The 14,531-nt window shown below is 51.0% G+C and overlaps 1 protein-coding gene across 1 annotated transcript in view; it reads left to right on the top strand.

Annotated features, from left to right (window-relative positions):
• KCNQ3 (potassium voltage-gated channel subfamily Q member 3) overlaps positions 1-14,531 on the top strand; it is a 199,493-nt gene that overhangs the window by 156,597 nt on the left and 28,365 nt on the right. The window contains exons 2-4 of the mRNA XM_036263963.1: positions 9,296-9,386; positions 11,076-11,202; positions 12,373-12,545. Of these exons, the coding sequence (XP_036119856.1) occupies positions 9,296-9,386; positions 11,076-11,202; positions 12,373-12,545 (391 nt within the window). The remainder of the gene's footprint in view (positions 1-9,295; positions 9,387-11,075; positions 11,203-12,372; positions 12,546-14,531) is intronic.

Raw genomic sequence — 14,531 nt, 5'->3', positions numbered from 1 at the left:
GGCAGGTACCTAGGTTGCAGGTTTGATCCCCAGCCCCAGTCGGGGTCATACTGGAGGCAACCGATTGATGCGTCTCTCTCACATTGATGTTTCTCTCTCTCCTCCTCCTCCCTCCCTTCCACTCTATCTAAAAAAATCAATGAAAAAATATCCTCAAGTGAGGATTAAAATAAATAAATAAAAATAACAGTCATATTCACAATACAGAAATAATGATCGCTAACATGTATCAAGCACTAGCCTAAGTATCTTATTATTCCCATTTTACAGATGGAGAAACTGAGGCACATGGAGACCTCACAACAACTCTGTGAGATTGAATGGTTATCCCCCATAATGAACACAAGGGAAATGAGGTTAAGTTACTAACCCAAAGTCACCGTGAAACTAAGGAAGCTTAAGCTGCAGGTCAGGGCACTGACCTCTCTCCCCTTAGATTGTCAGACACCTACACAGTAGCCGTCTGGTCTGAATGACTCAAAATTACACTTATTTGGCCTGGCTGGTGTGGCTCAGTAGTTGAGTGTCAACCCAGGCACCAAGAAGTCGCTGGATCAATTCCTGGTCAGGGCACGTGCCCAGGTTGTGGGCCTGATCCCCAGTGTGGGGCATGCAGGAGGGGGCCAATTGATGTTCTTGCTCATTGATGTTTCTATTTCTCTCTCAAGTCAATAAAGAAAAAAAAGTACACTTAATTTTTTTTTTTGGTCACATTGGCAAATATACCATTATATAATATAATATATAATATACTTTTTGGTGTCCTGCAGAATGTTAGCAATTAGTTTGTATTCCACGAGGTGGAAAAGGCTGAAAACCGTGGGGTTAGCCGGCCAAGCCTGCACCTGTCCTGCACACCTGTGCATCGACAGGTCGGTATGGGTCGCATAGAGATAGACATAGACAAAAGTACAGACAGAGGTTTCTGTATGCTTATTTATGAGTACTGTTTTCTTGCATTTCAAGAACTTGGAAGTTCTTAAAGAAAATTGATTTTTGCTCTGTACAGTTGTCTCTCGGTATCTGCGGGAGATTGGTTTCAAGACCCCTGTGGATACCAAAACCTGGGGACGCCCAACTCCCTTATAGAAAATGGTGTGATATTTGCATATAATCTAGGCACATCCTCCGTAGTAAATCATCTCTAGATTACTTATTATATGTGATACACTGTAAATACTCTGTAAATAGTTGTGATACTGTATTGTTTAAGGAATAATGTCAAGAACAAAGTCTGCACCTGCTCAGTACAGACACAGCCACCGTAGGCCTAACCACATAGTACGTCAGACACAACCTAATCTTTTTGTTGTTGTTAATCCTCACTTGAGAATATTTTTCCATTGAGTTTTACATAGAATGGAAGGGAGGGAGGGGGAGAGGAGAGAGAGAGAGAAACATCGATGTGAGAGAGACATGTCGACTGGTTGCCTCCCACGTGACCCTGACCAAGGTCAGGGATTGAATCTGCAACCCAGGTACATGCTCTTGACCGGGAATCAAACCCGAGGTCCTATGGTCTGAATGCTGATGCTCAACCACTGAGCAAAACTGACCAGGGCCTAACAATATTTTTCAAATACTTTTGATTTGTGGTTGGTAGAATTTGTGGATGGGGAACCCGTGGATTTGGAGGGCAACTCTGCAATTAAAGGCAATTGTTTTACTCTCCTCGATGAGCATAAGGCGAGAGAAAAGGGGTGAGAAACGAGCATCTACTGAACGGCTGCGCTCTGCCAGAGCTCCAGGCAGTCTGCACACTGCTTCTCTCCAACCCGCGTGGTCCCCCATCAGGCAGGTGTGGAGGCCCCTTGTTCCAGAGTTAATGGGAATCAGTGAGTATCTGGAGAATCGGCTGAAAATGGGAACCAAACTTCATATCAAACAGTGAAGAAAAAAACCTTATTAGTACTTCATCACAAAAAAGGCAATTAAAATCTTTATTGTATCTCACAGGCAACAAAGTTTAGGTTATAATGGCAACAGTGTTCTAACTGTTAGAATGAAGGAAGACTGAATTGAGTGTTCATTTGGAGATATATTTTCTTTGCCAAAATTACATGATCATACAATATCACCTCACATTTTATTTTCTCAACATTTAGGGGAAGGACTGTATGGGACTTTGAATCCTTTGACGTATCAGTTGATTTGTCTTTAGTTGTACCAGTAAGATGGTGACCTGTTAATGGCTTTGCTCTCCATCATCCTGCCCATCAACTTCATGAAATCCTGAAGCTACTGCAAATTCTGCCTTGCGCCTTTGCAAATGATTCACACTGTACTGCTGGGTGCTGTGCCTGCTGGGGAGGCGGGGACTGGCCTGCACGGCCATGTACACCGAGGACGGAGGCTGCTGGGATGTCGGCAAGGGTGTTTGCACAGAGACGGCGTCAGAGAAGTGGGTCTCATCTGAAGGCGTGACTGGGGAAGATGGCAGAGGGGAGGGTGGGAGTGTGTGGGAGATGGTGTCTGGTTTCAGGGCATGTCTGAGACCCCTCACCCTGTCTGGCTCATTGGCAAAGGCAGCAAGAACCCTGCCAACAGAAGGCAGCTGTTGGCTCCGCCCACAAACCCTGGCTCCCTCCTGCAGGTCCTGGTGGTGGGCGGGGGAGGGGGCCGCTGGGCAAGGAGCAGAGGAAGGAGAAGAGAGGAGCTGAAAAGAATGTAATGAAGGGGACAGTAACAGGAGAGTGAGGTGAAGGCCACAGAGAAGGGAACCAGCATGCCGGAGGAAGACAAGCGTGATTAGGGAGGCCCAGGGAGCCGGAACAGGAGGAGAAGGGATGACTGTGTCTAGCCTGTTGTAAGAGTAAATGGAAATACGCAAGAGGCCAAAAAGCATTTTCTCTTCTCCAGTGAAGGAATTGCCTTGATGTGTTTGGCTTTATAAACGAATGATGTTTCTCAAATCTCAGAAAGTGAATCCCTGAGGTGGCTGGGCGTTTGCTGCCCCCTGCTGGCGAAATCCCGGATCTGCACCCTCCCTGCCTATGGGAACCTGGCTGAAACTGCGTTTCGGTGAATGGTTAAGGCTGAATTGTTCCCTCTGCTGGCTCTATGGTCGCAGGCTATGAGAGCTGAAAGGGATTGAGGTCCCCAGCCCCACCACTGCCCTAAGCTTTAGACTTGAATTTCCATCAGCCTGCTGGCTATGTGCACTTGGACCTCAAACTCAGCAGGTCCACAGCGTGGTTTATCTTTGCAGTCCTGCTGGCTCCCTGCACACACTCCTGATGTCTGTGACCAGCACTTGTCCACCCTGTTGCCCACCTCGAGACCCTGCAGATCCTCCTCTTCTCATCCTCTAAATCCCATTTGTCACAAATTTTACTGAGACCACCGGGACCCCTGCTTACTATCATGGGACCCTTGGTCTCTCGCCAGTTCAGCCCTCATCCTCTGGTCAGCCCATGACAACAGCTTCCCGACTGCTGTCCTGTCATGGGACAGTCTTTGTGGCTATAGATATAGAGACCGCAATATGCGTATAAGATACAGAGGTAGATGATACAGGTATGACTGTGGATATAGATACAGATGATGTAGATGTAGAGATAGAGATGGTACAGATGGATATGTAGAAGCAGATGCAGATGATGTAGGTGTAGAGATAGAGATGGTATAGATGGATATGTAGAAGCAGATGCAGATGATGCAGGTGTAGAGATGGATATGGTATAGCTAGACATGTAGAAACTGGACATGTAGAAGCAGATGCAGATGATGTAGGTGTAGAGATAGAGATGGTACAGATGGATATGTAGAAGCAGCTGTAGATGATGTGGGTGTAGAGGTAGAGATGGTACAGATGGATATGTAGAAGCAGATGCAGATGATGCAGGTGTAGAGATGGAGATGGTGTAGCTGGACATGTAGAAGCAGATGCAGAAGATGTGGGTGTAGAGATGGAGATGGTGTAGCTGGACATGTAGAAGCAGATGCAGAAGATGTGGGTGTAGAGATAGAGATGGTATAGATGGAGATGTAGAAGCAGATGCAGAAGATGTGGGTGTAGAGATAGAGATGGTATAGATGGACATGTAGAAGCAGATGCAGAAGATGTGGGTGTAGAGATAGAGATGGTATAGATGGAGATGTAGAAGCAGATGTAGATGATGTAGGTGTAGAGGTAGAGATGGTATAGATGGAGATATAGAAGCAGATGTAGATGATGTAGGTGTAGAGGTAGAGATGGTATAGATGGAGATATAGAAGCAGATGTAGATGATGCAGGTGGAGAGGTAGAGATGGTATAGATGGAGATGTAGAAGCAGCTGGAGATGATGCAGGTGTAGAGGTAGAGATGGTATAGATGGATATGTAGAAGCAGATGTAGATGATGTAGGTGTAGAGGTAGAGATGGTATAGATGGAGATATAGAAGCAGATGTAGATGATGCAGGTGGAGAGGTAGAGATGGTATAGATGGAGATGTAGAAGCAGCTGGAGATGATGCAGGTGTAGAGGTAGAGATGGTATAGATGGATATGTAGAAGCAGCTGGAGATGATGCAGGTGGAGAGGTAGAGATGGTATAGATGGAGATGTAGAAGCAGATGCAGAAGATGCGGGTGTAGAGATAGAGATGGTATAGATGGATATGTAGAAGCAGATGCAGAAGATGCAGGTGTAGAGATAGAGATGGTATAGATGGATATGTAGAAGCAGATGTAGATGATGTAGTTATGGATATAAATATAGATATAGATGATGTGGGTATTGATATGGAGCTGTATATATTTAAAGATCTTCTGCAGAATAAAATAGAAACCTTTCACTTGGCCTACCAAGTCAGTCCTACATAGCCACCTTGTCTCTTCAGAACCACCTTGTGTCCTTTGCCATTTATTCAAACAACAGGGCAATTGCTCATCTCTGAAATTGTTTTTACCCATTCTCTGAACACTTACAGGTTCTTAACAAGCGCCAGACTTGGAGACAGTCGCTGGGGTACAGTGAGAACACGGCCGTCTCCACCCTCGAAGTGGAGTCGCGTAGGCCAAGCAGGCACGCGCAGCCAGACGTGACCTGAGGAAGTTGGGGTGGGGTTATCCTGCTGTCTAAGAACTGGGTGCACTTGGCACAGAGTCCCAGTCTTGTTGGCTTTCCATTGCTGCATAGCAGCCAGTGGCTTATAACACACACGTTTGCTGTCTCACGGTGTCCGTGGGCTGGGATTCTGGCACAGCATCACTGAGTCCTTGGGCTAGGGTCTCACAAAGCAGGTTGGGCTGGGTGATGTTCCTTTCTGCAGCTTGGGAATTCTCCCCCCCCGCTCACTGAGTGTTGGTCCTCGTGGTTGTAGCACGGAGGTCCCACTTACATGCTGGCCGTCAGCTGGGGGCTTCTCTCAGGTCCTAGAAGCCACCGCAGTTTCCTGCCCTGTGGCTCGACCAGCCCCCACAACACAGCAGCTCACTCCCAGGCCAGCAGGAAAGCCTCCAGCTCCGTCCTGCTAAGGCCGAGTCTCACGTAAAGGAGCACAGTCACAGGCACATCTATCTCGTCGCCTGTGCTGCATAACGAAACCCACTCGAGGGAGTGGCATCCCATCATCTTTGCCTTATTCTGCGGTGAGAAGCAAGTCAAAGTGCTACCCGCACTCAAGGGTGGGGATTCTCCAAGGGACACATTGGGAGCAACCTTGGGGCATGCCGAGCACACACACTCCCTCATGGAACGCCCCAGGATGTACATACATTCCAGATGCGAAGTGTAGGGAGAGTCGCAGTCTGGCTTCAGGCCTGTCTGAATTAGGTCTGCTGCGGGACACAGAGCTACTCTTTCTCCCCGCACGGGCTTCAGCTCCATGTCCCATGCCAACTCAAGACCAAGCCACTTACACAAGGCTGTGGTTGATGGTGTCCAGGCAGGACCACAGACCTAAAATTGTAGACATTCTTGTTCATAAAAACGCTTCAGCCTGCGGTGAGGCCGTAGCCTCTCCTTTACCATTCCCAGCCCTCAAGACGACTCCCGTCTCCAATTTCTTAATTTTATTGCTGAGGAGTTTAGCAGTCGCATAATTTAGGGTTGCAACCTGCACCCCACCTGCCTCCATAAACTATTTCACTAGACAAAGGCGGCCCCACCCGGAGAGGGATTCTAGTGTCAGGTGTTAGGATCGTGTGTTTTATTTACTGCGCAATGCAAGTGACTGGTTGTAAAATGATCATGGGTTCTGGTCAGGACTAGAAGAGAAATGCCTCAGGTGTTCTCTGATCTCAAGGTCGGGATCCCCCAGGGGAACCCGCAGAGAGCAACTGGGTCACGAAAGGATCTAGAAGCAAGCTGTGATTGGCACCGCCAAGGCATTAGCAAGAGGAAGAAGGGGATTGTGGGGGCGTGGGCGGGGAAAAGGAGCATCAAAACCACATGGGCTCAAAGAGTTTGAGGGAATGCCGTCGTTTGGTGTGGTGGGCAGGGATGGGGAAGCAGTGGATGAGGCAGTGAGGAGAGCAAGGCCAGGTTATAAGAGGTCTATACCCCTTGCTAAAGGAGAAGATCAAACCAGGCTCTGTGTCCATGAACTTTTGCACTGTCCATGTGCACATTGTTCATGATGCCTAAGGAGCCACGGTCCAGATCTACACACATAGCATGGGGAATGTCCTGGGTAAACTGAGACATTTGGTCAACCCTTCCAACCTTGGCTGCAGCCTCTTGGATGCTTCCTATCCTGTATGCCCAAAGCATGGGGTGGACACTTGGACAGTAACCCTAACTACACTCTCCTGTAACTATCTATCTTCTGTTTCCTCCCCTGGACTAAGAGTACTTGAAAATGAGGACTAGGTTTTATTCCTGTTTGCATCCTTAAAACCACTACTACGCCCAGAACAAAAGAGGCACTAGATCTATAGCTATCAAGTCACAACAAAATAGCTAACACTTAGGGAAGGCTAACTATCCACCAGGTACTCCTCTAGGCACCTGACCTGGATTATAGTATCGAATAATTGAGGACATGAGCACGTTTATTGGATTCACTTTGCAGATGGGGACATCGAGATGCAGAGAGGTTGTTCAATTTCCTAGGATGACATAACACAGTAGGAGGAAGAGGATTCTAATCTAGGTCTTAACTCCAAAGCCTAGGAGTGAATAGAATAAAATCTTGAGAGAACTAGTTTGGACTTTCAGAATCATCTGAGATGCATTGAGTTCTCTGCATGTTTCCCAGGACCTGGCAGATCAATGATGAGCGTGTGTCTGGAAGAACCCAGGCATCATTTGTAAGAGCCTATACAGTCAACCAAACAATCCCCCATCCATTCTCTCCTGTGGTCCTCACAACAGCTGTGACCTCTAGGAAGATTGTTATTCCCATTCTGTGGACATGCTCACTGGGGTGCTCAGAGTCATTCAGCTACTGGAGATCACAGAGTGCCAGAGCCTCCTTTGTGACCTTGGACTACAAACTCTGGTCTTTTTACTGACAACACAACTGTCTTGATGTTAATCATTCCTTCCAATGAGTTTCTTTGTCTCTAAAATGGGTGCGATTATCTCTACAGTGGGAGGTGGTTGTGAGGATAATGAGATGGTAGATATAAAGTGGGGGGTGGTCCGTGCTCACTAAGGGATAGTGGTGGGTATTGTTACCATCATCATCACCATCACCATCACCATCACCATCACCGGCACCGGCAGAGATGGTCTGGGATTCAGGGTAAGCCGATTCCAGGCATGGGTCAGTCATGAATATAAAATAAAATCGCCAATGCAGGAGGGAGTTGAAAATCTTGCTTAGGTTCCTAGGCAGGGTTGGAAACAGAGAGATTCAGGTCTGCAGATCCGCAGATTTACTGATCAGAAAATGTGATCAGGATCACCAATGCTCAGAGCCAGGACTCAGGTCCCCAGCCACGGCCAGGAGCAGACATTTCCAAACCTCCTTACACCATGGTCCTTCTCATCACACCAAGAGAGAGCTGTCTGTCTGTCGGGACTTTGAGTTCGTGAGTAACAGGTCCAGGTTTTTCATCGCTGAAATCCAGCTCAGCGTCCCCGCTGCCTGCCACATAAATGTAGAATGAATGAATGAATGAATGAATGAGCGAGCGAACAAGTGGCATCTACTCACACAAGCTAGCCAAGGAAGCATGGATTGGAACCTAATAGGGTGAAGAGCCAGATCCTATAAAGCAGGAGAACCTGAGTGTGTGATACTGAGCTTCACCCATGGACCCCAGCTTGTAAATTCCCTCCTAGACCCAGGGAACCTCATGCTGACCATTGGACCAAAGACTGTCCACCAAGAGTGGAGTGGAACCATTTTTCTTTCAAACAATGAAGCATGCACCCCCCCCCCCCCCCCACACACACACACACACACATTTTACAAAGATAATGGTCTCAAAAAATCGTTTGCAGTGTGCTCCTGCCTCAGGCACGGGTATGGACCGGATGACCCCTCCATGACCTTTCAGGGAACAGCGTTCCACATCCCTCAGTGTGGAGGCTCTGGCTCCTGTTCCTGCCGGTGGGAAGAACACTCTGTAATTTCATAAACAGTTCTCAAGATCCCCAGCGGAAAGACGTTATTTCCTGGAGGATCTGTTGACTGTAAGAAAAAAAAATGTACTGAGACACCATGATAGAGGCTTTCACTGAATTGATCAGTGTTTGGAAGGAGTTTGTGTCTTCTTTACACTGAGAACTTTTTCATATATTGGAAAACCGTTGTCTTACACGTGCAGGACATGTTATTAATTTATTCACATTCCTCATGATTAGTAAAGCATGGCACAACTTTGGTCTTCGGGGAGTCTGCAGCCCCTGGCTTGGGACCCGGTGATCTCGTCTGAATTCCAGCTAACCAATTCCACTAACTGGCTGATGAAGCAGAAACACGCACAGTGCCTAACCCTCCCAGCCTTGTTTTCTTTAACTGGAATATTTACCCTACCTTCCTTACAGTTTGTTATGAGGTTAAATAGAATAACACAACACACGCCCATGCCCCATGGAGATCATGACCTCATCCGATGGAGGTCGTGTCCTCATGCCGACGGAGGTCGTGGCCTCATCTGATGGAGGTTGTGGCCTCATCCCGATGGAGGTCGTGGCCTCATGTCGACGGAGGTCGTGGCCTCACCCGATGGAGGTCGTGGCCTCACCTGATGGAGGTCATGGCCTCATGCCGATGGAGGTCATGTCCTCATGCCGACGGAGGTCATGGCCTCACCCGATGGAGGTCGTGGCCTCTTCCCCCTGTTTGTCACCTTTCCCTGACCAGCCTTGGAGGAGGCCAGGACTTAATGCTTCATTCGACTCCTTCTTTCCCTATAGGTTCCTGATCGTCCTGGGGTGCTTGATCCTGGCTGTCCTGACCACGTTCAAGGAGTACGAGACTGTTTCGGGAGACTGGCTTCTGTTACTGGTGAGATCGAGGACCCGCCGTGGTGCTGTTTCTGGGGTAGACGCTTCTGGTGGGACGTTCACCGCGAAGCCCTCGGGTGCGGTCGTGCCCAGTTGGTCTTGGCTTCCTGGAGTCTCTAGCCGAGTCCAGGTCTATGAGAAAGCAATGCCTGGATCAACCGGGCAGGTCAGCCAGGGGCACAGGTGGCATGGGGAATGCCATTTGTCATTCCAGATCAGAGGTAAGGGGGCACAGACAAGGTCAGAGCGAAAACCAATATGCACCCATTAAATTCCAAAATACAGCTTCCCAGTCCTCTGAGAGTTAACTCAAAGGCACCTTCCATTCTAAACCCTGCCTCTGCTTTTCCTTTGTAAACCGTGAGCATCTTACTCTGTTCAAGGCCAAGTACAAAGCCGAATTTCTACATGAAACTTTCCGGCCTCCCTCCCAGTACCTCGGCCTGTTTCCCTTTCTGTTCTCCATCCGGGGTGTGGTGGACAGAGTGGGATTAGCATCCCTCAGCAAGTTCCTAATGCCCCTCGGTCTCCTCGTACCCTCGCCTCAGATACGTGAAAATATCAGGTGAGCAGCACGTGCTGATGGGCTGGGGCAGCCTCCTCCGCACCAGGCACAGAGGCCCCAGGAAGGGCTGGCTTTTTCTGCAGCCTGGCCAGCCCTGGCTCCTGCCCCTCTGCATGACCACTCCCTTGCCGACTGAGGACTCAGCCCACCTCTTCAGGGAAGGGGGTGCCAGTCACCCCCCCAACTAGGATTTACAAAACAGCAGAAGCTTTGCCTCACACTGACAGGACATCCTCACCTCCAAAGTCAGCAGGTCACTTCTGAGAGCAGGTGCTTACGAGCCACACACCTGAGCTGAGTCCTAAGTGGGCCAACACCACTGGTGGTTGAGAATTGCCTCTATGGGACCACGTTATGCCCATTTTCCAGAGGTGGAGACTGAGGCTCACGGAGCTGAGTCATGTTCCAGTCACACAGGAAGTAGCCTATTCCATCCTGACACTCCGGTCTGCACAAACCAGCCCCTATGCCAGTTCCAGGAACTAGGTTTCTGGGATCACTATGGAGCAGCCACTCCCCAGGCCCCCAAGGAGACCACCAAAGAGAGAGGGGGCAGGTGTCCTGTCTGAGCAGCAGGAGGCGTGGGAGGGGAGGGGCCGACCCAGTGACCCAGGAGGCAGCACAGTGCTACTGATGTGGGCTCCGAGCCACAGTCCCAGCCTGGGGTTCGTTCTTTGCCACTTTGAAGCCTTGGGAAATTTGTCTAGCCATTCTTTGCCTTGGTTTCTCGAAATGTAAAATGAAGATGAATTACGAAACTCGGTCCTGATGTTGCCTGGTCCAGGAGCCGCACCGGGTAACATCAGCCACGATGAGCAACACCAGGCGCCCGGCACAGGGCGGGAGTAGCAGACGGCTTCATTGAAACGTCTCTTTTCAACCCAGCTGCACTGCTTAGGGGCTTTTAGTACATTAGCGAGATTTTTAAAAATAATCCATTGGAACAGAAATACGGAAGAAAAGAACAAGTCATCACTTTGCAAACCTGAATGTTAGGGGCCGTTAGCACGTGAGAATGAAGATGGGATCTGCCCCGCCCGAGGGGCACCTGTTCCCTCCCCTCCACCAGCAGAGCAGGGCCCGGGTCCCGGTTAATCCGCGTCTCTGCATATTTCTTCCACCCAGGAAACATTTGCAATTTTCGTCTTCGGAGCCGAGTTTGCTTTGAGGATCTGGGCTGCCGGCTGCTGCTGCCGATACAAGGGCTGGCGGGGGCGGCTGAAGTTTGCCAGGAAGCCCCTGTGCATGCTGGGTAAGGCCTGCCCCGAGTCCTCTGGGGCCGGGTCCCCTTCCCACATGCTCCCTCTGGGAACTCCTGGGGCTCTGCGGAGGTGCCCAGCCTGTCGCCCCACCTCCACGAGCTCCCATCTTCTGCTGCTGAATTCCCCCTCCTGTGCCCCTCCGCGTAAGGACGGCACAGAGCACGGGCTCTTCGTGGGCATGGGGGCACCCTTGGCATTTGGGCTGTGAAGGAGCCAGCCCATTGCAGACTGTTGAGCATCCCGGTCCCTAGAGTAGTAGCACCCCAGTCATCGTGACAGCCCAAATTCCAGACTGGCTGCGGTGGGGGTGCGAGGCATGACACCGCTGGTGGTTGAGAATTGCCTCTATGGGACCACGTTATGCCCATTTTCCAGAGGTGGGGACTGAGGCTCATGGAGCTGAATCATGTTCCAGTCCCACAGGAAGTAGCCTATTCCATCCTGACACTCCGGTCTGCACGAACCAGCCCCTATACCGTCCTCTGCCACCATGTGGCCGGGTCTGGACCTGAGAGTTGCTTTGAGGAGGTGTCACCGAGCCCCTTCCTTCGGGGGCAGGCATCTGAAAGCAGAGAAGGTGGGAGCCCTCACTTGCCCCTGTTGGTGCAGCGTGGACCCATAGGTTCCCACCTGAAGATCCTGCCGATTTCAGAGTGACAAGACATAAGTCTGCCGGCAGTGACGGTCAGGGGACCTAGAGTGTCAAATCCCGGGGGGGGGTTCAAGTTCAGGATTATAGACCATCAGGGTTGAAGGGCCCTGAAAGGCCTTAGTGCAACATGCCCTCCTCTCTGATGCTCCAGGTCCCTTCGCAGCAGCCTTCAGCTGGTCACGTAGACTGCTCACATACCTCCAGTCACGGGGCGCTCACTACCTCTCAAGGTGTTTCCTGCACCATAACTCCTCTGACTCTCCAGATTGAGTTCAGCCATTCTGTTCCTCCTCTCCATTCCAGCAGATTCTCCTTTTACCAGGAAAATCTGCTTAGTGGCTTCAGCTACACCTTAGATCCCGCGTGTCCTCCTCTGTCACAGGACCATAAGCCCACTTACCGCATGTGGGCGAGTCACGTGGAACACAGCAGTGCTTGGCGCACGCTCGTGTGCGGGGCCTCTGGTGACAGCCCCGGTCACTGGCCTTCTGTCTGCCCTCTTTCCCAGACATCTTCGTGCTGATCGCCTCTGTGCCCGTGGTCGCCGTGGGCAACCAGGGCAATGTCCTGGCCACGTCCCTGCGGAGCCTGCGCTTCCTGCAGATCCTGCGCATGCTGCGGATGGACCGGCGGGGCGGCACCTGGAAGCTGCTGGGCTCGGCCATCTGCGCCCACAGCAAAGTAGGTGCCGCAGGGAAGCCACGCGGCCACGTGGGCGGCCCCTCGAGCGTGGTGTCCCCCACGTCCGTCATTCTGCCACCACTGACGGCGATGACGGGGAGGAGCTGGGGGAGGGGCACGAGCAGGTGTGCCGCCCGTGAGCAGAAGCTGGCCCACCTGGGCTCAGGTCTCAGCTCCACCAGACACAAACGACCTGTCACTCGACCCTGTTTGCCCCGCAGTTTGCTCGTTCCTCACACGGGCGTCATACTGCGTCTCCCTCTGGGGTGTTGAGAGGATGAAATGAGCCAATGCAAGGGGCTGTGGGGTGGGGGAGAAGGTTCCAGAACCATGCAGACGGGGTTGGATCCAAACTCTACTGTGTGATTTGGGTGATTTTCTGTGACCCTCTGGGTCTTGGTCCCTGCACTAGGAAGTGAGAACAGCAGGAGCTCACCTCCGGTGACAGCCACACCCACCGCCTGGAGAGGGCTCGGTTGCTATTGATTGGTGCCTAGAACACTGATCAGCTCACCCCAGAAGGGGGCGCTGTTGTCTCCTCATCACACGGATAAGGGAGCTGATGCAGAAAGAGGAAGTAACCTGCCCAAGGTCACGCCCTGGGGCACACACCAGACAGTGGGGTTCCAGGGCCCCAGTCCAGTGGTTCAGTGATGGTCTTGGTGGAGCTCACCTCTCTCGGGAGATCAGAAGCCAGGCAGTGGGACTTAGTCTGACCCCCTCCCAGAGTCCCATGCACTTGAGCAGGTGTGGAAACGGAGGCAGGCGGAGTTCTGTACGTGGAGCCCTGGTGCTCCCGTAGCCCAGACCTTAGATACCATGTCGTTTGAACGTCCCTGTGCCAGCTGAGCCCTGGAGGAGGAAGGAGGGCCGCACCTCCGAGGCCGGAGCAGGAGAAATCCAGCCAAGGACCCTCCGGCGGGTGTTGCTCAGGGGAATCAGAGATGAGCGCCCACGTCACGCAGTTGGACTCCTAAGGACAGGCCAGGACAGGCTCTGTGCCCAGAACGAGAAGCCCCGCAGTCTCCACAGCCTGGCACAGAAATGCCGGCTCCTCCCACATGGTGTCAGGTGGGCTGTGCGGCCCCCGTCGGTCTTGAAAATGAGCCTGAGTCCCCAAGGCCAGGGAAGAGGGGCCTGGAGCGTCCTGCAGAAAGGACTTTCGCCCGTCACTGCCCACATTAGCCAGGCCCCATACACCAGCCCCCACCTGACTCGGGCTCAGGCATGTGCAGGAGCCCTGGACATCAGCTCTGCCCAGGCTCTGGGGGAAAGTGGGTGACGGCAGAGTTACTCTGAATTGCCTTCTATTTTTATTTATTTATATTTTTCATTGTCGAGATTATTACAGATGTTCCCCATTTTTCCCCATTGACCCCCTCCTTCCCACTCTCACCCCCTCCTGCCTTCCCCAGCCTAGTGTCTGTGTTGATTGAGTGTGCATATATGCATGTAAGTTCTTTGGTTTATCTCTGCCCTCTCCTCCCACCCCTCATCCCTCTGAGGTTTGTCCATCTGTTCCCTGCTTCCATGTCTCTGGATCTCTTTTGGTCCACAGTTTATTTTGTTCACTATGTTCCACAAATAAGTGAGATCACATGGTATTTGTCTTTCTCTGACGGGCTTATTTCGCTTCTCATAATACTCTCCTGGTCCCTGCATGTCGTCTCAAAGGATAAGAGATCGCTCTTTCTTACAGCTGCATAGTACTCCATTGTGTACATGTACCACAGCTTTTCTATCCACTCACCTACTGATGGGCACTTGGGCTGTTTCCAGATATTAGCTATTGTAAATAGCACTGCTATTTATTATTGTGAATAGCCTTTTAAATGACTGCAGACCACAGAATTGGGACACAATTCTGCTCCTCACCAATGAACATTATGCCACCTCTTAATCATCCAAGGCAGCCCTGGCTGGTTTGGCTCAGTGGTTAGAGCATCGACCTGCGGTCGATTGGTTCCCACTAAGGGCACGTACCTC

Source organism: Molossus molossus, unplaced genomic scaffold, assembly GCF_014108415.1.
Source record: "Molossus molossus isolate mMolMol1 unplaced genomic scaffold, mMolMol1.p scaffold_m16_p_16, whole genome shotgun sequence".
Lineage (NCBI taxonomy): Eukaryota > Metazoa > Chordata > Mammalia > Chiroptera > Molossidae > Molossus > Molossus molossus.
The sequence above is the reverse complement of the archived record's forward strand: the minus strand, read 5'-3'. Positions and strand labels throughout refer to the sequence as shown.